The sequence below is a fragment of the Uloborus diversus genome, chromosome 9 (assembly GCF_026930045.1).
Source record: "Uloborus diversus isolate 005 chromosome 9, Udiv.v.3.1, whole genome shotgun sequence".
Classification (NCBI taxonomy): Eukaryota; Metazoa; Arthropoda; class Arachnida; order Araneae; family Uloboridae; genus Uloborus; species Uloborus diversus.
This window is the reverse complement of record NC_072739.1, coordinates 121,502,232-121,529,992: the sequence shown is the minus strand read 5'-3', so window position 1 is coordinate 121,529,992 and position 27,761 is coordinate 121,502,232. Positions and strand designations below refer to the sequence as shown.

Here is a 27,761-nt window from a genome sequence, read left to right as displayed (position 1 = left end):
AGATACTCAGTTGATATCGGTGAAATTTTAATCGTGATTTGCTTGAATTTTTTTTTATCAGTCTTGAATCTAATCAGTGGAAAAAAGCGGTCAGCTGAAAAGTAAGACTTTTCATAAGAGCAACATATGTTCTTAGTTTGAAACCCAAAATTTTTCAGCTTTTAAAGTTCGTAATGGATGTTGCTAAGCAATTAGAAAAGTCTACTTTACCAATTTTTATTGTAGACGCATTTACAAAGAAACCTTTTGCTGGTAACGGTGCTGCAATTTGTTTGGTTTCTTATCAAGAAGTAAGTAAATGTAAAGAATCTTTTCATGCTAATTTTTGATTTACGAGGTTTAATTTTCATTATACAAGGAAGTTTTATATATATTTTCCATCATCTGAAATCACCAAGTTGGATCAAGAATAGAGACATACCGTGTACTCGGTACTCGGGCAAATTTTGATCAGATACTCGGGCAATACCGAGTAGTTGTAAATATTGAGTGTTGTTCAATACAGATTGTGCAATTAATAAAAAGGTGCAAGCATGTACAGTAGAACCAGGGCCCGATCAAGACAAACTGGTGCCCAGGTCCTGAGTAAAAATTGGTGCCCCCCCCCCCCCCATGAGAAAATCAGCACAATTTCAAAGTCAATGTTTTATACTAGAAACCTAATACACTAGAAACCTACACATTACTACAGAAACCTGGGATTTCAATAACTAACACTTGATAGTCATTATACTAATCATAGTTAAAATTGCCTTACCTTAAGGTGAAAATGAATTAAAAAACAATTTAAAACTGCAAAAATAGCAAAAAAAAACCTAATTCTGACATTAAGCTTTAAAAAGGCTTCTTTCTGGCTTTAACAGAGGCAAATGTGTCGATCACATCATCAAAATCTAATTTTGATGTCACAGAATTTTCAGTGGTCAATAAGAAAAACGCCTCTAAATTATCCTGAAAAACGTAGCTTCTCAAACGATTTTTGATTCTTTTCAAAGCTGAAAAGAAACGTTCACTTTAACAGAAAAAAAAGGAAGGAAGTAAGTTAATTTTGGCTATTTTAAGGCCCCTAAATTTGTGGTACCCAGGTCCGCGGACCCGTCGGACCATGCGTTAATCAGGCTCTGAGTAGAACCTTTCAATAAGGGACACTATGGGAATGGAAAATTTTGTCCCTTAAATAGAGGTGTCCTTTCTTCAGAGGTATGTGAAATAATACATGCAGTGTATTAACTCAGCATAATTTCGTTCTAATCTATTTGCATTTAAGATGAAATGCTAAAAATGATTTATACTGAATGAAATTCAAAAGTAATTAAATTTCAAATGTTTTTGTTTTAATGATAATAATAATAAAAAAACAATTTGGCAATGATATAGTTTTGTAACAAACATGAATTATTTTGAAGTAATTCCATGACAGCGCATGAATGTACAGGAACTTGTTCGATTTCATGGAATTTAAAATTTAATATGATATAAATATCAATCAGTGTTCTCATTTCATGTTTTTTTATTTGAAGCTATTTATGGGTGTTGATTATCCTTCGGCCAGGGCCGGATTTAGGGGAGGGCAGGTGGAGGAGCTACTGCCCCGGGGCCTCCACAACAAAGGGGACCCCACAATAAAATTTTTACAAAATATTCTAATTTTCACGGGTCGAAAATATCGGATATATACATATATATCAAAATATTTGGATATATATCAAAGTATCGGATATTTTCGAAAATATAATGATCTTTTCGAACCCTGATTAGGGGCCTCCACTTCTTCGTTGCCCCGGGGCCTCCACACTTCCAAATCCGGCCCTGCCTTCGGCTGTTAGCCTACTTGAAAAAAATACTAAGAAGAGAAAACATGCATGCAAATTTTAGCAAGAATTTCGCAGTACATCATATTTATACACGTTTATGTCAAGCTTTCATCAGTTGAATTTTAGATTTTTAAATTCCAGTAAATTCAATACTTTGTATGATGCATTTATACATTAATTGTTGTAAGTTTTTTCCATAACTGTCCCTTGAATAGTTTGTCCCTTATTCGGAGGCAAATACATGGAGGTCCCAATTCAAAGGGACTGGGACCAGAAAAAATGTCCCTTAAATAGAGGTGTCCCTTATTTGGAAATGTCCCTTACCGGAGGTACTACTGTAATAAACTACAATCATTTACAATTCATATCAACAAGTCAAATTTAAATTTGTATACTGAAGATTTTTATGCTTCAATGAAGTAAATCTTTATTTTAATGTCCCCCAAGTTAATAAAACTCATTTATTAAAAATGGGGCAAAAAAGGGTAAGTATAGAAAATATGAAAGTTTTATGTTATAAAATGGATTTTTGCTACAAACAAAAATTATTTATGAGAAATGCTTAAAAAATAAAAGCAAATAAAACAATGTTAGAAGCACAAATGTGCAGGAGCACTGCAGACACGTGTTTTGGCATTACAAGGACTGCCCAAAATGTGAGCTTATGGATTAAAAGACTTCCAACAAAAGTCGGATTTTTTGTCATATGTCTTTACATTCATTCGCTTACATTTTATGCACAGAAAAAGACATTCCTTGTAAAGCAGAAACACGTGTCCGTAGTGTTCCTAAACATTTGTGCTTTTAACATTGTTTTATTTGCTTTTAAAAATTAATTAATGTTTGGCGGACTAGAACTATAATATGTTGATATAATTTTTAATTTCAACTTGATCAATTATACTTTTTATTTATTTCTTTATTTTTAATTGTAAAAATAAGTTTTTTGTAAAATTTGTGACACAAACAAATTTTTTTAACAATGCATAATTAAATTTCAGCTGGAAATTTGTTTTAGAAACTATTATATAGACATGAAGGTCTATACTACCATTCCAATTAGTGCAAAATTCATCATGTGTGTGTCGGTGGTTCTTCTTAACATAATTGGTACTCAGTAACTCGATTAAAGTGCCACTCGGTACGTCTCTAATCAAGAATAAAGTAATTTTTCAAGGAATCTTCGTAGGGCCCAGGGTACGTTCGAATTTTTGTGCCAAGTTTCAGGACTGTAGGTGCTATGGGGTCTTCTGGCGATCGTGAACAAACAAAGAAACACCATCACCTCTATATATTTAGATTATGATTTCAGAGTTAAAAATTAGGCTGGGAATCATTTTAACCTTTTCTAATTCCAAGAATAAAGCTTGATTGCAAAAAGGAATAATTACTGTTACAATATAACTTTGATTTAACAATACCCAATTTAACGATTTCCTCAATTTAATGATACATTTCACTGGTTCCAGATTTAACTGCATTGAATGTATATGCTCCTTGATTGAACAATATCCTTGATTTAACAATAACTTTTTTCAGTTCTTTGGCAATCATTAAATCAGGGTTATACTGTATACTGTTCAATGCACTTGAAGTAGTTTACTTCATAAAACTAAACTCAGCCTATCTGGGCTCATTATCTTTTGATCTTCATCACTTTTTTGCATTTTGAAAAAATGACCTCAACTGTGAACTTGTAATGAAGTAAAAAAAAAAGTTACTTACCTATTCCCCTTATTTTGTAGCAATCAAGCAAAATATTTTTGTATAATTTATTTTTTTAAGTGGGCAATTCTCAAAAGGTGGGAGCAAACACAGACCTCAACTTTGAAGCTTCAACACCAAATAACTTTCATTTTAATTAACTCAAAAATTTTTGAGTTAAATTATAATACTGTATAGAGACAAGAATTGACATAAATATTGGGGAAAATGCTCTTTAAATGCCCTTAAAAAAATATTTTCTTTGCAAAAAGGCGCAATTTTGGACATACCAAAACGTTAACTGAGGAAATGTACCATTAAAGAAAAATTTTTTTTAATTATTTCCATACGTTTCAAAAAAAAATTTAAAGGTATGAATCTTACACTGAATAATTTTTTGTTAATATTTTACACAAATAACAAAAGTAAAGACAGATTATTCACTTTGTAAACGATTTTAGAAAATAGTAAGTTTGAAATTTGATGCATGTCCAAAATTTACAATCTTTACAATGCTATTTTTTGAGAACTAAGTATATGATGTTTTGATTTTAAAGGTGTTTATCGAGCCTCAGAATCAATTTTTAATTGTTTAAAAGTGTTTTCATAAGCTTTTATGCAGTATCTTAGAAGAAAAATAATTTTTTTTAAACGTACATGTGAGATGTCCAAATGGCGTTACGATCTTGACGCCGATAATTCTGTCCATTTATTCATAATTTTTGATGATCTACTGTCTTCTAACCTCAATAAAAAACGTTATTATAATGTTATCTTCTTTAATCCCGTGGTATTTTGCATAATTAATATGTTACACATTGAACAATACATAAATTACAGTAGAAACATGGAACCAAAAGCCATTTTGCTCTAAAATCGCCAAGCAAACCTCCGTTGGCGACAACACAGTATACGATAAGCTAAAGGTTACCAGAGGGGAATTCCAATTTGACAAATGTAGTTTATCATCAGCTGTACCAGTTTTGGCGACTTTATCACCTGCGCTAGCAATTTTTTTTTTTTTTTCCGCTTATATTATTTTAGAATTCTTTTTCTCCTTTCTTTTGGAAACATAATTTAACAATCTCCAAATAGAAATATGAATTTCTTTCTTCAATAATTTTTTTAGACATCATTTTAATTCTTATGACATTAGAAAAAATATTCATTATTAAAACTGATTTCACTTTTTACAATTGTATTATTTTTAATTTGAAGCTTTTTTTAACCTTGCATCAACTTCTTCAAAATCATTCCAAAACTTTATTATATGTAAGGAGCAGCATGTATAGCCATTCAAGTATTTCATTAATATCCTCTTTATTATTAAATTGCAAAATTTAAAAAGTAGTAAATAAAATTTTCATTGGAAAAGTTAAAAATCAGATTAACAATTGTCAAAATGGTTAAACTTACGTTATGATGATGTCCAAAATCCGTTACCTACAGGACAACAATGTCCAAAATCTGTTACCTACAGACAGCTGATTTAATTTGCTAATTAACAATTTTTACAAATACCTGCTGTCTTTTCATGCTCATATATTGTGTTCTAGGTATGCATACTATAGAATAAAAGCAAAATTGATGTCAAATTCGAAAATTTTTGAAATTGCTCAAAGTTAACTTTTTTGTTCCCACCTTTTGAGAACTGCCCAAGTTCTATTTGAAATGTATCAAAAACTTAAAAAAAAAAAAAAATCCTTTCAATTTTACAGGAGATTTCTAATGAGATGAAACAGAAAATGGGGGCTGAAATGAACCTCTCAGAGACAGCATTTATATCAATCATTAAAAAGGGAGATACTTTTCAAAATGGTTAGTAACTTGCTGCATTTTATAATATTGTGATGAGGAGTATTAAACTTCTCTGATAGAAGAATGTTATGAAAGTTTGAAATATGCATAAAGTTTGGAATTGAACCTGTTTTCCAGTCACTTCCCAAACAAAACAAAAAAGTATTCAGGATCTACTTTTTTCATTGTCAACACTTTGAATCTGCATAAATAAAGTGTACTTTGACCAATCCCTTATTGCATAGGCTAGTTTTATTGGTAGTTTACTATATATACCTAGAATCTTTAATGGCAGTTTTTGAGTCAATTTACTGTACACAAGGAATGGGATGAGATTTTGAACACCCACAATAATTTTACTGGCTCTCAGTCAGTAGTGTATGCACAGACTGAAAAAAATTGTGAAAGCTTAGCAGCCAGGAAAAATTTTTTAATTACTAGACAAATTATTTATCACAGTCTATTGGAAAATTCAGTGTAACTTCTAAAATATTCATGCTATAAAAGAACCAGTTGCTAAGGCATTTTTTTTTAGTCACCCTCGCTCCTTAAAATGTCCTTATCGGGCAAATTGATGATTCGTCAAATTTGGAGACAGTATTGCAGTGCTGCTTTTTTTTTATACCTAATTTCTCTTCTCATTAGATGTAGTTGTAGGTGTAATGTTCATGCTTGTTTTTTATCATTCGGAAAATATGGAGTTTCATGCAGTAAATTAAGAATTTAATCTCATCCAAAAAAATTTTAAGTGGAGGTGCTCCTGGAAGCCTTGTGCAATTTTTCCTCTTTTGCGATCTTAAATCTTCCAGATGGTGCATTTTGCATGAAAAGGCTTCTTTAGCCACCTCAGTACTCACCATGGGGTACTTAAGTTCCTGAAAAGAGAAGTTCCTGAGAGAATTTGACAAAATTTAAAATAATACTTTGGAAGGTGCTCAACATTAATAGATGGAGTTAAAGTATTTATGCTTATTACTAATATAATTAAAATTGAAGCTAAAAAAATACAACATTTATGCTATGGAATATTTATTATTGATATTTACTGTTTTTTGCATTTAATTTCTAATTTCATTTACAGGAAATCGTTTTAAATTACAATGGTTTACTCCAACATGTGAAGTATCACTTTGCGGGCATGCAACTTTAGCTTCTTCTGCAGTTCTATTTACAGTCTGTGGTATGTATGTTTTGTTATTTGTTTTGTTTCGAAGTTTTTGGAGAAAGTTACGGAACACCATACATTGGCGGATTTATGAGATCGGAAAATGTCGCATTCACTTTTTTTTTTGGAGAGGGGCGGTTAATTAGGGGAAGGATCCCATAGAGATAAGCAGAACTACATAAAATATTTTTCTTGCTCCTTTTTGAGAACCCCTGCTCGAGCATGACAAACTGCCATTCATGTGAGTCATATTTTTCATATTTTCCAATCATTTTTTTAATCATGCATGTTAAAGCTATGTTTAAATCTTTCTTTTATCTTTTTATCTTTTTTTTCTCCCCCCCCCTCCCCCACACACAAAGGAAGTTTTATTTCAAAAACTAAGAGAGTTAAAGAAGGGAAAACATTGTGTATCAAATATTTTGGCAGTCCAGGTGCATATTCAACTTTAATCACTGTTATAGATTCACATACTCAAATTTTGAATGAATATACAGGGTGTTTCTAAAAGAATGTCCCGATTTGAAATGCGTATATTATGAAAACTATTGAAAATAGACACTTCAGATAAATTTTATATTACATGGATAATAATAAAGTTTTTACACACAGACCCGCAAGTTGAGAAGCGTAGAACACAATAGGATTTTTGTCATGCAGTCGCCCTTTTCACAAACACTGACATGTCAGGCAAAGAAAGAGAGTTAGTGCTACCTGTTGGCAACTCCGTGAAACTCGAGATTTTCTCCATTCTAACGATTCCTTTATTTAATGAAACCGGTTAAAATCTGAATAGTTATGATTTTTTGAAATCGGGTCTTTTTTTTTTAAACACACTGTATTTAATTTCAAATTGTAGCTTCTGTCGGAGTACTATTAAGAATGAGCATGAAATTTTAGCATTAATTTTCTGCAAATTAGTACAGAGGAGATTGTTTCGAACGTTTTTCAAATATTTTTTTATGGATTTGAATTGTATGAGTTCTTGTTAAAATGTTGCATTGGGACATTTGAAAGGGTAAGCTCTTAAAATTTCTTAAATGTTGGTGTTCTATGTTTTGATGTCTCTTACATGATTTTAAAAATTATTATTTTAATTCAAAAATTAAACATATATCCAAACAGCCTTTGTTATTGTTGTGTCATATGTCTTACATTTAAGCAATTTTATTGGTTATTATTGAGTCAAACTAGATAAAAAAATACTTATCTTCTTTTGCTGTGTCTATAGCTGTAATTGAAATCTTAATTTCACTATTTATTTTTTATTGTTGTTATTGTTATTATTAATTAGTGTTTGAGATGTGTCACTTGTTTATACTAAATACAAATCGGAATTTAAAATAGCCAATTTTCATAAATGATTTTATTTTGATACATGAGTGAATTATTATATTGTTTGAATATTTGTTGTGATTTAAATAAATTTATTTTCTTTATTTCATTTTTCATTTATTTCTTTTATTTATTTATTGTAACAGTTAAACATAAAGAATTTATTTAATTGAATACAGGTAATGAGTCTCAAATAATTGAATTTGAGACACTCAGTGGAGTTTTAAAAGCTAAACGTCTGCCTGATGGGAGAATAGAAATTGATTTGCCTGCATATGAATCTGTACCTGTGGTATACAATTTTTTTTTTTTTTTTTTTTTTTATATTTTAGAAACTCTAAGATTTTTTCTAAAGGTCCTAAAATTATTTTATTCTTTTCTGTTTCTTTTATTCTTATTATTGTTATGCCTTTTTTTTTTCTTTTAGTTTTCAGTTTGGAATTGTATTATAATAGGAAATTAGTTCTAATTTTAATTGAAAACTATCAATTGCATGAATCTTTTTGGTTTATTTATTTATGTTAGATTGAAACATGTGCATATTCCATTTTGGAATGATCTCATTTTTATGGAAAATTTTTCATAAATCATTAAATTTTGTCCACTGAAGAGACAGGTGAACTGCAAGTTGAGGGCATATCTAGTAAGGAAGTACTTTCAAAAACAAAAAAAGGAAAAAAAAATTAAGTGTTTATAGAAATAAATTAGTCAATATTAAGATGAAAGCTGGTTATTTTTTAAACATAACCAGCATAGTATCTTTATCACAAGTAACTTGTATGTTTTGAAAAATAAACTAGTTTGAGAAACCTTTAATATGTAAATGGTTTCATTAAATTAGCATAGAAATAAATCCTAGATTGGAACAAGGATTCATTTTTAGTGCCAATTGCTTAAAGTTTTGGACATGTATATAGGATATTTTTTCTTTTAGTATGGAGCATCTTTTGAAAAAATAAGGTGATAAGTTTCGTGATGGTAAGACCATACTACTTCTGAAATACATTTATACTAAAAAGAATAAAATAACAGACATTTTTTTTTTTAACACCAAGCACTTTTCATTATGAACTCAAAAGGACAAAATAACATTTCCTGGGGCGGAAAGGATGATTTAAGTATTTCTGTAGTTTTCAATTATTCCAAGAAAATGACACAAGAGACAAAAGAATGTGTGGCTCAAGTCATTTGAAACAAAACTTTCTCCAAAAAATATGCATGAGTCGAAACTCAAATTTATGATAAGATAGTATAATGGTAAGAAATTATCTACCTGACTCGAGCCACAATTTTCTTCATTTGTGGTGTCATTTTCTTGGAATAATTGTAAACTACAGGAATATACTTAAAATTGTCCATTCTGCCCCAGAAAAGTTATTTTGTCCTTTTGAGTGCACAACGAAAAGTATTTGGTATTTTAAAAAAAATTATGTTATTTTAAAAGCTTGTCAACTTACTGCTGGTTCGTAATACATTTCTGCTTTGTAGAACAAAAGTAGTATTATACCTTAAAGATGTATTAAATTTTGAAAATAAATAAATAAATAATTGAATAATTTATGATGAATTTTTCTTTATTAAGAAGATTTTTAAAAAACTCATCCTAAATTATTTTTAAAAGTTAGTAATGCTTTAAATATTTATTTTATTCAAAGGCTATTTTAAATTTTTCCATGGGGCAGCAAAGAGCCTAAACGATTGACCTGATGTCCACTTTAAAAAAAATTTTAAGGACTATTTCTCAAGTTACTTTCTCTGTCACAATCTCTGCCGATTCTACTTTTTAAATTTTTCTAAAAGCAATGAAAAATAATGCTAATTGTTTGGCTCTATCTATCGTGGTTCAGTGGATTTGTTCTTTGGGTGTGAAGATACATACCATGTTCTAAATCAAAACTTCTGGAAGGGCAATTCTACTCGAAATAATCTGGGGAAAAAGCTTTTATTTACAGCGCGAAAAACTTAGTTACTACAGTCTATTGTATCCATTTCTGATCTACAGTTGCCAGAAAAAGTTTTTAAAGGTCTAATTTTAAAAGTCTGCGTATGCACGCGTTTGATACTGAGGCTTCGCTCGTGTAATCACAAACATGCCACCCCCCGTTGGACGGATGTCCAACCTCTTCTGCAAATGGCAAGGGTGACAATCTAGCGATGGATCTGGTGTATGTCCCAGCTTCAGACCTTATGTCACCAAACTCTGGCTTTTCCATCTTCTCCTAGATACACCTTCTCGATGCGGCACAAGGTCCAGTTCAAAGGGGTGGTACTGCAATTGTCTTTCAGGAGGGCAAGTTGTTCAACCTTGAGATTAGCCGCTTCTTGTCTCCATTTGTCTCGTGTTTGCAAGGAGTTGAGGTACTCTTTCGACCACCTGTTTCAGAAGTCTTTCCTCAACTTCTGGATCATAACCCACCTAGAAGGAAGAGACAAGGAATCCAAAGCAGTATCATTTTCAGGTATCGATAAGAGGGAGCTCCAGCTAAGAAGTGACCAGGTGTGAGTGGTTGCAAATCAGTAGGGTCCGATGAAAGGGGACAGATTGTCCTAGAATTTAAAATGGCCTCTATTTGGACTATGAGTGTATTCAACTCTTCAAATGTCAAAACTGATGATTTAGTTACTTTTAACAGAAGTTTCTTCGTGGATTTTATATTTGCTTCCCATAATCCTCCAAAATGTGGCGAAGCATGCGGAATGAATTTCCACTGGAAATTTTCTTCTGCGCAGAAACGCTGAACATGATCTTTTCTAAAAATCTGAAATAATTGATTCAAAACAGAACGAGCACCTTTAAAGTTAGTAGCATTGTCACTCCAAATAGTTGATGGCTTCGACTGTCTTACTATGAATCTCTTCAAACATGCCATGAAGGCATCTGTGGTCAAGTCCGAAACAATTTCTAAGTGTGTAGCTTTTGTGCTAAAACAGATAAATAAAGCAACATAAATTTTAATTTTACTCTAGATCTTTTCAAGTTAGGCTTTGTAATAATAGGTCCTGCAAAGTCAATTCCTGTTGTTTGGAATGTTCTTGACGGTATGACTCAATCTCGGGGTAAATCTCCCACAATTTGATTGATTGTCTGATTTTTTGTTCGAAAGCAGGTTAAACATTTGTTTATAATACGTCTTACACGCGCTTGCCCTGAGGGTATCCAAAATAATTGTCTAATGACCGAGAGTGTGGTTTGAGTTCCAGAGTGGAAACATTTTTATGGTAATATTCTATGAGTAAATCTGTAAAATGGTGGACTTTGGGCAACAGCAATTGATGTTTCAGAGAAACTGAAAGTTCTGATTGGTTTAATCTGCCACCTACTCTTAAAAGTTCATCTTTGTCAAGGAAAACGTTCAAATTAAGTAGCTTACTATCTTTAGGAAGAGTCATATTCTTCTTTAAGCATTTGATCTCTTTTTCAAACTCATACTGCTGAATTTGTTTAACCAATAACTTTGTTGCATTCTGCAATTCAAATCCATTTAGGTGATCCTTTTTCCTCTCTAAAGGTTGTAGCTTACAATTTTATAAGAATCTTAGACACCACGCACTAATTCTAATCAGTTCAATGAAGGACGAATGTCTTGAAATGAGGTCATTTTCAACTTGATCTTCGGATACGACTGTTTTCACTACAACATTTTTCCTGACTTCTAATTTTTCCAATTCATCATCAGAAGGAGTCAATGGCTCTAAAGATTTTGGCCAATATGTTTCATCTTGTCTTAACCATGTGGGCCCATGCCACCAAAAATCACTGTTCTTTAATTCTTCAGCTGACAAGCCTCTTGAGATACAATCACTTGGATTTTGGGATCCAGGACAATCCGACCACTCACTGGGGTTGCTATACTTATGTATTTCTCGTACTCGATTTCTTACGAAAACTTTCAGCTTTTCCGGATTACTGTTGATCCAAAAATAAGAAATAGATGAATCTGTCAAGAAATGACGAGTGAACGGAATTTCAATAACTTTAGAAATCCTATCGCATAATCTGACAGATAGGAGTGTACTTAGCAGTTCGAGTCTCAGTATCGAATGTGTTTTAAGCGGAGCTACTCTACTTTTGGAAGTTAGAAAATTAGAAATGATTCATCCATCATTGAGCTCAGCGCAAAGATATATCACAGTCCCGTAAGCTCGTTTAGAGGCGTCAGAAAAGGAATGTTGTTGGATGGAATGTACTTCACCAGTAAGGGTTTCAGCCAAATAATGTCTGAGTATGCTAATCTCTTTTAAGTGTTGAACTTGATCACACCATTCATTCCAAATTTTACTTTGTTCTTGCGGAAGACTCATCCCAATCTAGTCCCAAACACCATATTTCTTGTATCAAACATTTTATTCGGACAACAAAAGGCCCTAAAAATCCAATCGGATTCGAACATGCGACTAGCAGCTTGTAAAAGAAATCGTTTGGTGTTATTCCTTTTAGACAAAAACCTTTCTAAATTTTGTGTGTCAAAATAAAATACATCCTTCTCGGCATCCCATGCAACTCCTAAAACTTTGCTGGAAGTTAAGAATTGATTGTCGGAATGATCTGTGTCTTCTATGTCTAGTCCGGTGTCTTGCCACCGTTTGCTTAATTGGGCAGAATTTATTTTCCATTTTCTCAGCATCATACCCACATCTCTAAAAATATCTCGACTCTCTATACAAGTTTTCAATGCTTCTTCTACATTTGTTTGACCACTGATGAAGTCATCTACATATAATGAACTACTCAGAAGGTTGCATATTTCCGGGAATTCATGTGTGTATTTTTTCAAATGATGCCTAATAGTTGCTGCTAAGAGAAACAGACTTGAGCTAACTCTGAATAGACCTCTCGACATTTTAAATATCTGAAAATTTTCGTCATTCTTATATCCCTCTGGTTCATCATCTCAAAAGAATCTGGTATAATCGCAATCTTCTTCGTCTATTTCTATCTGCAGGAACACTTGTCGAATATCAGCAGTGAATGCTATTGAATTGCTTCTAAACTTTTTTATTAAAATAAAAAGATCAGGAGTAAAGTTAAGACCGGTGTATAAACAGTCATTTAAGGACAATTGGTTTTTGGAATGAGAACTTGCATTGAAAACTATTCTAAGTCTACTTGTGGTTTTATCACTTCGAATAACAGCTCTATGTGGCAAATAAAAGGTATTAGCCTTTTTTTTCGATTTCATGCTTTCCCAGGACAGGTTCAGTAATATTTTCATTTATTTAGCAGTCCAAAACTGCCTTACATTCATAAAAATGAGCGGGATCATTTTTGAAAGTATTTCTCAACCTCAAAAGACTTCTTTTCGCTACAACTTCATTACTATCCAACAACGGTTTCATGTGAGTTCTCCAGGGAAACTTAACTTTATAGCGACCATCATTAAAAGTAATCCCCCATTCAAATTTCTTATTAATTCCTCATCTGAATTGTTTTCTATTATCGTTTCAGACTCAACACCTAAATTTTCGAGTTCCCAAAATTCCCTTAATAGATCTGAAATGTTTTTCTCTTCTATGAAAACTTTCATGCTCAACAAATCATTGGTTATATCACTTTTACCAATTAAATACCACCCAAATATAGTTTCACAAGTTACAAGTTTGTCATTCAGCCTTTTTAACCTTCCCGATACAATACCATAATAATAATCCACTCCAATCAATATTTCAATTTTATTGTTTTTGTCGTCATAAAAATCCGCGAGTCCTAAACCTCTTAATTTTATATGCGACTTTCTAATATTCAAATTAGGAGCTGGCAAATTAGTAGCAGATATTTGATCGGTCACTAAAGCATCAATTTCAATATTAAGCGAAGGTTCATTTCTGTTTTCTAACTTCATCCTTACCACGTCATATTCCTTTTCAATTCCTTGTTTTGACCCGAATGCATATATAGATAAAGTTTCCTTTTTAACAACAGGAAATTTTGATTTAAATGCAATTTCACACGTGCAAAAACTCCTCATCGATCCGTTATGGAGCAATAGTTGAGAAGGTGCATATGTACCTTCTTCAGAATGTTTTACTAAAACAGAACAAGTTTGTAACAAAATATTATTGCTTGAAGTTATTCCTATCTTATTTTCACTAGAGCTATCATTATTGCACTGAGAGATAGCGGAAACAACTTTATTTTCAATCTGTTCTTTTTTCGCATCATGCTTGTTCTCCAACTGATAACAAATAGCTCTGCTATGTTTTAAATTACAAATATCACACATTTCTTTTTTCTTGCATTCACGAATTTTATGAAACGATTTTAAACACAAAAAACATCTGGCTTGTTTTTTAAGAATTTCTTTCTTCTCATTCACACTTAAATTATTACATTTTTCCGAGTCATGTGAATCATTACAGAAAATGCATTTATTTTCATAAATCGGTGCTAAATATTCATGAGCTCTAGAAGAATTATGACTACGCAATGAAAAATTCGGATCAAATGCTTTGCTACAAGTGTTTTGTCTATGATCTACTGTGGCGCCTGGCTTCCACAGCTTGTCTGGCTCGCGAGAAAATGATTTCGGTTTTTCTTCTTTTTGCTTTTGAAGCAGAAAGCTACTTTCCCTACATTCGATTTCAACCTTCAGAAAGTTTAAAAGTTCTAAAACATCAAAATTAGTCCCGTTCGAAAGATTACTCAAACGTTTTCTATTGAAATCTAAAGCTATTTCTTCAGGTATTAATTTAATAAGAATAGGAAGCAATAAATGTCCCTACATACCAGAAGTTACATTTAAAGAATCAAGACATCTGATTTACACTTCTACAGTATCATATAACTTTCTAAGAGCAAATGTATTGCTGGAATTTTTTACAGGATGCAAATTTAATAATTTTGACATATGAGCATTAATAACAAGCTCTTCTCTACCAAATCTCTGTTTTAACAAGTTTAAAGCTTTCTCATAATTTTCATCTGTTAGTGCAAAACCATTTACAACGTTAAATGCTGCACCTCCTAATAAGGATTTTAAATATGAATATTTGTCAATTTTTGTCAAACTATAATTTTTATCTATAGAATTTTAAAACTGATTAAAAAATTCCAATCATTGACAAGGATTACCAAAATATTTCTCAATAGACAATTTAGGTAATTTAATATTTCTTGAACAATCAGCAGAAATATTTCTATTCAAATAAACATTGTTTTCAATGCTTGAACTTTCAATGTTTTCTTGAGCATTGGAAATTGTTTGTACATTAGAGTCAAATTGTCGCATGTTTTGCTTCATTTTCAACTGAGCAGAAATTTTAGAAAACAAAACAACTATTTTCTGGCCATATTCAACGGCTGCTACAATTTCTGTGTCAAATTCTTTTTCATCACTAATTATATCTTGAATTTCTTTATCTATTTCTTTAATTTGTTTCGACATTTCAGTTAAATAATCAAGATGTTCTTGTAATGTTTCTACATTATAAGAATCTAATACTTCAACATCTAATTTGTTCACATATTTAGTAAATATTCCTTTCAGAACAGCTCTCGATCGTTTCTTTTTTGAAAGTTCAAGCTCCATTTTATATTTCTACTGAACAATTATTTAAAATGTTCTCAAATATATTGCTTACCTTGCATCTAATGGCAATGATGTTCGTCGCTTCCCTTTTGAGTTGCACCAAAATGCTTGGGTCGGTCTATCGTGGTTTAGTGGATTTGTTCTTGGGTGCGAAGATACATACATTGTTCTAAATCAAAACTTATTTCGAGTAGAATTGCTTACCCTTCCATAAGTTTAGATTTAGAACAATGTATGCATCTTCACACCCAAAGAACAAATCCACTGAATCATGATAGATCGACCCAAGCACTAATTATAAAGTTAATCTAAATCTAATATATAAAAATCTCCTGTCACAATGTTAATGTTTGAACTCCTCCAAAACGACTCGACCGATTTTTATGAAGTTTTTTGTGTGTATGAACAAGGCCGGATTTAGACCTAATGGGGCCCTAAGCTATTTCAGGTATGGGGCCCCTTCGTAGTTTGAACAACGTTTCTCTCCGTCGTGTAAGAGGCATCCCCCCCCCCCCACCCTTTACTATGTTTGTCTCTTTCCTCTGGTACATACAGCAATACTTTGACTTTGTTTATCTTGTTTTAATGTGTGTTTCCCAAATGTCCTGTTTGGATTGATCTTAAGAGGGAGAATGGTATCAAGATAGGACTTTCCTTTCAGTGGAGTATAGAATATTCCCAATTGTAGGGGGCCTGGAAGGTTCTACCCCAGCGGAAATTTTGAAGAATAGATATAAAATTTTGCATTTTGAAGCCTTATAAGATGTATTTGGAACTACAAAAATATCAGGACAGAAATGTACTTTTTTGAAAACTAAGATAATACACAGTAAAAATTGTTTTTGATCCAATAAATCAATGACAGCAAGAAAGAGTGGGGGAAGAGAAAAGACAATTCATTACTTGTGCTCACGTCGACTTTCGGTACAATTAGTTTTTAATTACCCCTCCAACGTACCGACAAGTACAACAATTAATTAAATAAAAATGATCAGTAGTAAAAAATGCTTTAAAAGAAACGGAGTTCAGTTTTAGAAAATAGGTAATAAGATTATAACATACTGCCCATTTGAACAATTCATAATTTATACACTTGATAAGAAATAAAATTGAAGCCCACTTTGCTTAGGATTTTCAAAGACTTATCTAATTATTTTCAAGGATTCTAGAACAATTAACATTATTTAATGCACTTCATTTGTACTTCAGTCTTTGATTTTTTAGTAATTGACTGCAAATTTTTACAGTCCTGTTCTAACTTTGTAAGAAACAGCTATTTTAAATTTAAAAGAAAAGAAGCTATAGATTTCTCATGACAACAACTTTGCTTCAGTTGCAAGTGGAGCAGAAAACAGAAAGGAATAGAGGTAGTGTCCCCCCCCCCCCCCGTGTCAAACAGATTGACAATATGCATAAGAAGCAAGCTTAAAACAAGCAATAACAAAAGATTTTCCAAAATACTGCATTCGGAATTATATAAACAGCAAGATGTGAAACGTGTGTGAGTCACAAAAATTTGGGAAGAAATGTGAGAACATGGTTTTTACATTTTTGGTGGAGGATGCAGCAAGGAGCTGAATTTGACATATATTGGCATTCTTCTCCCTACTCCCTCCCATTTGTGGTTTGTAGCCACACTTTTCCAAATTTTCAAGGTTTTTACATACTAGATTTTTTTTTTTTTTTTCAAAACTCCCCTCCCCATACTTAAGAAGTTTGGTGGAGGAGGTTGAGCACCCTCTTTCAGTTTAAATAGGAAGCTAAAATTCTTCCGTTATATTACTATCCATAAGTCTAAAAATATTGAGGGGTTTCCCATTATCTAGGAGAAACTTTTTTTTACATGAATTTTTGAACCACCTTAGTGTCCCTGCCCAGATTTTTTTTTATATATATCATTGTAAAAACAATTGTTGAAATTCATTGTAAAAACCATTTTGTTGAAAATCACTGTAAGAACCATTGTTGAAAATCATTATAAAAACTATTGTTGAAAATCTTTGTAAAAGCCTTGCTTAAATTGATTACAAAGATTTCATTTGTAGACAAACAGAAAATGACAACAAAATTTTTTTAAATCCAATACATAAAAATCTCATGTCTCGGTGTTTGTGTTTGAATCCCTTCCAAATGGCTTGACCAATTTTTATGAAATTTTTTATGTGTATTTGGTAGGTATGAGAATAGGTCATGAAGTATATTTCATACTGTGTTAGGGTGTCCCTATCCAGAATTGTTTTGGCTACCAAATGTCAAAATGATGCAAAAAATATCCTTCACTCAATTGCTCTTCAAAATGAATATCGACATACTTTAGGATGGAAAAATTATTACTTTTTTTCACACTACGATAACCTTTGAAATCAAACTATGAATTAGTTTGTTACGTTAATGAAATACATTGTATTGAGAAAATGAATAATGGTTGGTGTTTTTTGCTTTTATCAACAATCATAGTTTAAATCACTTCATTCCTCTTTCTGCCATCTGTGATAGATCCCATCCCCACACACATTCATTATTTTTCAATTAAGAACTAAAATATTCACTAGAAATAATTTTTACGGCAGAGCAACGTATGCCGGATCAGCTAGTATATAAAGGAGACGATATTTCTTTGTATGGGATGCCCAGGAGGCCCCTACAGTCTTGAAATTTGGTACACAATTTGAACATAGCCCAGAACTCTGCTCCTTGAGTCCCTTTTCTATTTTTTGATTTAATTTTGTTTTATTTTTTAACTTAAATTTAATGTATTTCATCCGAAAAGGAGACTTAAAAATCCCTCCCCCCCTCCCCAGGCGTTAACAATATGTTTCACTAGAAAGAGCTTTATTCTGCATAGGAAGTTTGCTCCATTTCTTTTAATTAATTAGAACAGGAGATATAAGTGCTTCTAATTCAGCAAGCATTCAAAGCCAAACTTGATTTACATTACCTTTACATTAAGCCAGAACTGCAGAAGTTTGACATCATCTTTTTCATTAAATATTTTTAAACATATTTTTTTTAATGTTGTAATTGTATTTTATGCATTTATAAATTTTTTAAAAAAGAAGAAAATGCTGACACTTTTATTAAAATGCAATTTGAATTTTAGGATATGGAAATTTATGGAGATGTAGTAAAAGTAAGTACTGCGATTTCTGTGTTAAATTCTGTATTACGGGAAAGATTTTCTTTACACCTGATAAAATTGTGCTTACATTAGTTGTACTGAAAAAAATTTTTTTTTAATGCTTTTCTCAGGCTGCAATTGGCTCAATCTCGCCCCAAGCAGTGGTCCTCTCTTACTCAAAGAAATTGTTGATTCAGCTTCCTGATAATTTAACAAGGTAAAGATTTTATATTGATATGCATTTACCTTATGGTTTTACTAGCAAAAATGTTACATTGTGATAAAAATGATATTGTGTAAAGTTATATTTCATAAACTAGCACTTCACAATCAATTATGTGTAATGTTTCAAAATATATTGTAGGTTTTCAGCATTGAGTACAGGCTCAGATCTTTATATTTAGCTGGGCCCCTAACTGTTAATGTGTTAATGGCTTTCTATGTCACTAAGGACCGCAGAACCCTTAGCTTTCATGCCCCCTCTCTTGCATTGCGTGGCCTGTAGGTACATAGACTGATTGAGTAGCTAAAGGGGTGTAATCAGCACTTTACCAAACTGGTCCTTTATTTATGGAGGTGGTCATTAAAGTTTCACTGTACTAAATTACTTTTTTCTAACATTTGCAAAATGATCACCAATTTTATGAAATATATTTCCGCAATCTGCATATCCCATTTATGAAGTATTATCTGGTGAATTCCAGTGGTAACGGAAGGACAGTTTTGCAAAAAATTCGATGCATTTCTGTCTGTGAGCATATCAAAATAAATATTTTTTCAAAAACTGATGCATAGACTTTTATACATATCATAGTAAAAGTTGCTAAAAGAGCCAAAGCCGAGAGTTTTTTGTTTGTAGCTTTTTTTTTTTAATCAAATTTAAAAAACGGTAATGGAAGGACATTTTTGCGACGTGATTTTCACGCTATCATGTTCTTCCCAAAAGTTCAGCTAAACTATAAAAGGGAAAATTCTATAAAAGTTAGAGCACATACAGGAGTGTTCAGTCATTACAATTCCACCTCTAGTTTTAGAAAATAATTATTTTAAGCATATAAATTATGTATTTGTTAATTTATATGCTTTTGTCCTTCCATTACTGTCCTGTATTTGTTAAAGACAGTAATAGAAGGACAAAAAGTCCAAAACAATTAAGCTTGGAAAATTTCAACTTGCACACATTTATTTAGCTAATACAGCAGTCTTAAACAATGATATCTAATGTCTGAGCATATGTTACATTTCTGAATTCTTTAAATACTCAATAATTTTATCATAATCCATCGAACATTTATCTTCTTCCTCAGCAAACACGAAAATCATTCCCATATTATTTTGCATTCTCAAACAAGTTATTTCTATTCCTTCATCTTCTATATGAAGTACCTGTCTAACATTGCTCTTTATTAATTTCTTTCCCTTCCTTCCAACTAACAAAACTTGACCAAACGTTAATGAATCCTTTGGCATATTCTTATGATTTAATGTTTTTGATTTAGCAGTATCTTCATTTTTAACATCATTTTTAACTGAGATTCTGTTGACTTTGATGTGAAATCTCATTTGATTTGTTGAAGTACTTACTATATTCAATAACATAACTTGTTACAGGGTTCAAATAGTGCATATTTTGTGTGTCAGGATAAGAATGGATATCACTCCATCTTTTTGAAAATTGATCTTTGAATTCACTGATCTCTTTGCAGTATGTTTAACGGTTGAACTAATGCTCTCAACAGTCCTTTCCTGTGACTTGTGTGTTAACAAATCTAAAAACAGTTTCAATATTGTGTTGTTCCAATATAAATATCAAGTTTGTAAGCAATTGTTTCTGCTTAAATTGGCTTGTCATATCACAAACATGTCATACCAAAATGATTTTCTCATGCTTTGGAACTTTTAAGCGTAGTTTTTTTTTACTTATTTTATTTTTTATTTTTTTTATCACATACAATAGAATAAATAAAATCACAAAACATTTTTTAAAAAACTTAAATAAAAGTTTATTTTTTAAATGAAAGGACACATAATTTTTGTACAAATATTACTTATATATGTTTTAAATGTGACTATTAACTTTAAACAATAGTTTGTTTTCCACTAACATTCTAAAATTTTACGCTGTATCAGCTTATAGATAAATGTCTTTCCATTACCGCATTTTTTTGTCCTTCTGTTGCAAATTAAAACTATATTAAAATTCTAACTGAGCCTCCTTGACAAGGAACATAATTCTGCTTTGCATAAAAAAACAACATTAGTTTCTATACCCAATAGGTTCTTGGTGAACTAAATGCAATGTAGTATTTTGGTAACGGAAGGACATCAAATTGTCACCTTAGTAATGAGCCTATTTCATGGTTGAAAGAAAAGAAATTTTAAATTACTTACCAAAACATATAACTAGACATTCAAAAGATAAAAGTTAACCTAAATATTATATGATGATAACAAGTTTATTGAAATTACACTATGTAACAAAAAAGAAATTTTTTGCAATGTAAAAAATACAACGAGAAAACTTGATTTCGCCCTTGATTTTCTGGAAGTCATGCAATTATTTGGGAAAAACAGGTTAAGATTCAAAAAGTTCATTTATGAGTGAAGAGAATGGAAGAACAGACAATTTTGAAGAGAAGTGACAGAATGTTGAGTTTTAAGTTTCAAGTGCTTTCGCCTTTTTCCTGGAATTCACCATCTATATTCTTTTATTTTGCAGGCATCAGTTGGAATCACTGAAACCCAAACAATCTGAACTCCTTGAAGCTTCTTCAAATGTTGTTGGAGTTATTATCACTCTAAAATCATCTGGAAAAGATAATTGTTGCGATGAGGAAGGGAATTCCTTTGACTTCATATCTCGTTATTTTGCTCCTTGGCTTGGTGTTTTTGAAGACCCTGTAACAGGTAAAAATGTTATCTGAATTAAAATGAGCACATTGAAACAACTCTGTTAGTGTTGTTTAATAAAGTTATCTATAGATAACAGAAAATTGTCTTGTTTTTAGAAAAGCATTTCATGTGAAAAAGACTCTTAGCTCTCTTTAAAATTAAGCATGTGCAATGTGCATATTGTTGGAATCAATGTTGATTACTTCATTTTTTAGTGCTTCTAATTCTGTTGCTAGATTTTAAAATGTTTCTGATAAATTAATACTGTTTCAAAGGATAATAAAACTCTTTTTTTTTTTGATTCTGTTAGAAAAACTTTCAAATTTTATGTCATTTTTACATTGCCAACAGGAAAATGGATAAATTGTTCTCTTTCTTTATGATTTTATTTTTTCCCAATCGCAGAGGCAATTCTCATGCTTCTCACGCTTTTTCTCTTTTGCAAAGTTTGAGTTTGTGTGTATTCACTTTCAGACTTTGGTACATATTGCCCTCTCATGCCTGTTATTGGCAGAAACACATATTTTGGAAGAAAAAATATTAAATCCTTTTAGTGCTTGGAAAAAATAATTATATAAATTTAATTGATTTTTCCATAAGTACTTATTTTTCTACTTTATTTTTTACTTTTAAAAGAAATTAAGCATTTATACTTACGTTTTGAATTTGACATAATGAAGTCTTATTTATTTCATTGATTTCTCTTTTCATCATCGTAGGTTCTGTCTGCTGGATGACGCCATTTTTTCTTTTTCTGAATTATAGGGCATGAATGGCATAAGATACTTTAATAACTCTATTCAAAATAGATAAGCATTATTTAAAGATAAAAAAGTAGGATCATTTCTGGTACAAAACAAAACTGGTTGCTATCAGAGGATTGACTCGTTTCTTCTAGAGAACTGCTAATTATAGTAAAAAAAATCTGGAAAATTAGTTTCAAGGCATTGCTGGAAATATGTATGTCAGTGCTGTGGGCAAATAAGGGGCAATAACTGTAAATTTTTCATTTTGCATTTTTTTTTTCTTTTTCTTTCTTTTCTTTTCTTTTTTCTTTTTTTTTTTTTTGCATTTTTTTTTTTGCATTTTTTGTCATCTGTTGTACGTTAGCTTTATTGTACAAGCTTGCTTATTTAGTTCCCGCTGAACAGCCCTCCCCCCCCCTATGTTTTCAACATTACCCTATTGTTAGTATAGAATCCGACACACCTTTCTTCAAATATCTCGGAAACTTGTTTCTGCAGATACTTCTGTTTACCTGCCCACTGTAGTATAGAGGTAGCCTCTTATAATCGTTTCACTGCATAAGAAATAAGTTCAATGCTTGTAATCATATCACAGAAAGAGTTAAACACAATATGATGACTTTATTTTCAGTTGAGTAGTTTTGATTTGTACCTCATTTAATTTTTGTTATAAGTTCTTAATCAAGAGCATTAAATTTTAGAGAAAAGCATGTTCATTTTTAACTTACTGATGAGCTTTTCTTCTTATGTCTGCTCTGCTCATCTTCATTGTAAATAAAACTTTCTCTTTCATGACATAGGTATTTTTTTTTTCTTTCTTGCTTACTTCAATTGAAATTGAACCAATAGTAATCAAAAAGTTTAAAAAAGTTGTTATCATCAAGATTCGTGTAGACTATAATGCTTGGAATGTAATTTTAGAATAATACATCAGGATCACTTTTTTTTTCATTTAAAGCTCTTTACTAAATTTTTATGATAAAAATAAAACGTTTACATTTTTGTGAAAATAACCAACTAGAAAAGTAACACTTGTAGCATGAGATGCAAAAATATTGTAGGCAAGTTTTCAGTGAACCCCTTTATTGATACATAAAGTTGTGAGTTTTCAAATCTTAACTATACTATGAGACTCATAATTATGCAATTGATGAAAGGGGTTCTTTATAACTCAAAACACATTTGTAATACAGGTTGTTGCAAGATTATCATTTCATAATTAAATGTATTTAACATGTCAAAGAATAAGAAATTTTCATTAAAGTTTGAGATGATCTGGTTGAGTGCCTTGTTGTTAATTTTACATGAAGTGACCTTATTGATAAAAGAGTTCCTTGTAAATGCAAAACACATGTCTGCCCAATGTTTTTAATTTGAACTGTTTTTTGCTCATTAGTCATTATGTAATGATTACAGGAAATCTATGCAATTTTTTTTTACTAATTATGGTATTTACTTTTTAAATGCATAATTATTTTCAAAATATTTTTTTAATAGGATCTGCTCATTCTGTACTTGGTCCATATTGGTCGAAGATTCTAAAGAAAAATAAATTATATGGTGAGAATTTTTAAAATAAGAATTTTTACGTTTGTATTTATAATATACACCCCCCCCCCCTCCCTGGCCATGAAACTCCTTGTTTTATTTTTTAAACTCCTTTCTTTCATTAAAACATCTCAAGTTGCCATATTTTCAAAATTTCAGTGCTAAGACCAATATATTTTGTTTTTTACCTAATGAATTACTTTTTATTGTAAAATTGTAAAAGTTTTTTGTCATTCTGCTCTACATTATGTGGGCTTTTCATTCTTCTTTTATGCACTGATGAACGGGCTTGCATTTAACAGCCCCGAAACAGCTGTTTGCTGAGTTTTTAACTCTGTTTTAATACTTCATTTGTACTTTATACACATTGTTGTTGTTTTACTCACGAATTACTTGTTAGTTTGTAAATAAAGAACCCAATGCCCTCACTTTTCAAAACATAATGACTGACATTGTGCAAAACAATTTTCTATACTATTGTCCAAAGTTTACCCCTTTCACTTTCTATTTAAAATGAATTATTTAACAGCAATCATCGGCACTTCATTTTCCTCATAAAAAATAAGTGAAGGATGTAGGCCAAAGTAAAATGGTTAAATATTTTACTTTGCAGCACTACAAATTTTGAAATATTTTAACTGTGTTGTTAGACAAGTTGTTGGTTCTAGTCAAAAAAAAAAAAAAAAAAAGGTTGAGTACTTCAACCAATTCTAAGTATTTCAACCAGTATTTAGCCTACCACGCAGTTGAAATAAGCAAGTAAATTCTTGCTAATTTGATAAAAATGCAAATACTCGCTGACTTGTGCGTTACCGACCTTTATAGAAACCTGCAAATTAGTATAATATGCCAACTGCTCCAGCTCTTTGATAACATAGCAGTTACTGCTCATTCTATTATGTATCTTAATGTTCATATTGTTCAACTTTTCATATTTACATGGTTTTCAATTTACATTGTTAATATTCTTTTGAGTTTCTTGTTGTTGTTTAGTACGCTTGCCACTGTGCTACCTACGAGTGAGACTTTAAATAATAATAAAAATAATATATATACATATATATACACACTTCTATGAAGATTAAGATACCTGATAATAAAGGCAATTTTCAAAATTTGATATTGATATTGGAATATTTTGTGGTATAAAAATATTATTTGTTCTATTAAAATATTAATGCTCTTGTTACTAACATTTCAAACATTGAGACCGACTGATGATCATAACAGTACAGTAGACTCTCATTTTACGCGGGGGTTGTACCCCACAAAAATCCGTCTAAATTAAGACTTAAAAATAATGTTAAAATAGGGGTTAAGTTCTATAGATTTTAAAAAATATCTTCATTCTAGTGATAGATAAATAGTAAATTAGTTGTTTTGATACTTATTACAACGTTCATATAGAAAACATGGATTAAAAAAAGGAGACTCAAAGAAAGAAAACATGATATGAAAATGAGATGGTTATGATAGTCTTTCTCTGTAGCTCTTTGTAGGACATTATAGCATCCATGATCGCTCGCGTCACTTCCATGACAAAATCTTCCTTCACTAACGAATCAAAAAGAGCATTTGCCATTGTTGAGGAATGGTTCAAAAGTTTCAATGTGAAAGTTTTTGGTCATGTATCACAGATGTCGATATCCTTGTTGGTTTTGTCCTCGTATGTCACTTTTAAAAGCTCTTCTTCTAGTAAGCTCTGAATTGTGTGATTTTAATAACTTTACTTGTGGAAAGTACTCTGGAAACAATTGAAAAAAATTGTCTCCAGCTGTTCAAGCCTGCTTACTGTATTACCTCGCATTAGCCGGCATGCCACAAAATTTGGAGGAGGGGGGGGGGGACCAGATTTTCAGTAACACTTGCCTGGTCCTTTCCGACATGCCCAGAGGTTAGGAAAAAAAGTTAATACTATAAAAAATATATGTTCAGCTTAAAAAATAATATAAGATGTATACATATCTTATTAGTAGTGATAAACAGTTTAATTTTTTGTAAAAATATTAACTAACAATGTCATTTGTTATTTTAATAAGAAAAATATTATTCAATAACGAATAATTTCACAAAAATTAAATTAAAACTAAGCAAAGATTTAAGCAGTAAGTTACTGCCCCTAAGACAGTATTAAAGAATTTACCATAGCCATTCAACAAATAAAAAATTAAACTTACGTCTCTAAAAGGAACCAAAAATAATTTATTTAACTAAATTAAGAATGAATTGCTGTAACAATGGTTTGTTTTCTGATCGAAACTGAATGAGGAAATTTACTTTTGTTTTGTTGCTAAATAAACCTAGAATTATCCGGCATGCCGGAAAATTCAAATCTCCCGGCATGCTGGTTAACCTCACTTTTTTCCGGCATGCCGACTGATGCGGGATAATACTGTATTAGCACACCAAAATGCAGTTTATTGCATGATATCTGCAATTTCTAGAGTTTGGACTTTGAAAGAGGCAAAAATTTTATCTATTTGCAATGTAGCATCTGCATAAAATGGTAGCTCAACCATGTACAATATAATAAAGATATTAAATCTGAAACTGTGTATTATCAAATCTGCATAAGATGGTCTACTTTACTCATTTATTTAATACTAGTGGCACCCGCACGGCTTTGCTCGTAGTAGAAAATTAAAAGGTCATTTGGTTAGCCTGTACATTAACAAATGATGGATGATGAATTTCTAGCCAATTTGCTATGTTAAATGGCTTGTCCATGTTACGGTTCCACTTTATGATGATTTCGTAATTTACTATTCCACGTTGTGATAATTTGCTCGGAAAAATTTACTTAAAATTGGTATAGAAGGAGAACAAATTGAATTTTCGAAAAATCGCTTCGAGGTGCACACCCCCATGCTACAAACTAACTTTTTGCCAAATTTCATGAAAATTGGCCAAATGGTCTAGGCACTATGCACGTCACAGAGATCCTGACAGACAGAGATCTGGACGGAGAGAGATCCTGACAGACAGAGATTCAGACAGAGAGACTTTCAGCTTTATTATTAGTAAAGATTAAGCATGTTTTGCTTTTGAATGTGTAATACAATTGCTAAATTGCTTGCAGTGCAAAGTGAAAAAGTATATTTTATATTAATTCATTTACATATTCATTGATTCATTCATTTAGTTATCCATCATATACAAATTTATTTACACATTTATTTAATCATCCATAAGATCATTTGTTTTATCAAAGAAAAATAACTTTATTATTTAATTCAAAAATGTTTCATTCAAAAAATAGCTTAATAAAAACTTTGCTCCATGTGTAGGATAAATTGACTATTTTTCACTTTTACTTAAAGGTAAAAATTTTATACCAAAACTATTTACAAAATTTCCAGATTTTTTTAGGCTTAGATTTTTATTCCAAACTCAAAAAGGATGATGAATTCAAACTCTTCTCCCAATTTTTCAGTCATATTTCATGATCTTAAATGATGATTTAAAATCGAGCATGATCATAGAGTGGAGGAAAGTTTTGTATTCAGCATTTTTGAAGCAATATTTTTTTGTAAAATCCTCTGCAAAAATATAGTGTTACCATGCGCAAAACGTTAAGAAAGGTGGTTTAAGTATTGCTCTTTCATTGCCTTGTATATGTATCATATTTTTTTAAATTTTATTTTTCAGCTAGGCAATGTTCACCACGAGGTGGAAATCTTCATGTTGAGTGCCTTCAAGACAGAGTGCATGTCAGTGGAAATGCTACCATTGTAGTTCAGGGGCAAATTAGTTTTTAATTTCTGGAAAAATATTTTTCACGATGTTACCTAATTCTATGCTTAAGAGGGTTATCTCTTAATGCTTGTTTTTTTACTCTTGGTAGGTTTTTATCTATAAAGTTTTTACTCTCCAAAACATGATGTGCAATAACTTTTCTTGAATGTAATTGATTGTTGATAACATGTTGTTGCTCACAGTGTTATGCTTTTCATTTAAAAAATTTCACTATTGTTAATATTTCAATATTGATAGGAATTGTAAATTCCTTTACAGCACTTTGATTCATAGTAAACTAAATTTGTTTTTCTTGCTTTGTGTAAAATATCTAGTCATTTGCTTTTACCATTGAAAATATTTTGTAGGTAGAAAAATACC

At 31.2% G+C, this 27,761-nt stretch overlaps 1 protein-coding gene across 1 annotated transcript; it reads left to right on the top strand.

The window, feature by feature from the left end:
* Window positions 1-84: 84 nt before the first annotated feature.
* Window positions 85-27,719, top strand: LOC129230045 (phenazine biosynthesis-like domain-containing protein 1). Its single transcript, XM_054864431.1, has 9 exons — window positions 85-290; window positions 5,237-5,336; window positions 6,397-6,495; window positions 7,995-8,107; window positions 18,442-18,471; window positions 18,591-18,676; window positions 21,179-21,366; window positions 23,595-23,657; window positions 27,294-27,719. Exons 1-9 carry the CDS (start codon window positions 174-176, stop codon window positions 27,401-27,403), a joined length of 906 nt encoding a protein of 301 aa, XP_054720406.1. The 5' UTR covers window positions 85-173; the 3' UTR covers window positions 27,404-27,719.
* The last annotated feature ends 42 nt before the right edge of the window (window positions 27,720-27,761 follow it).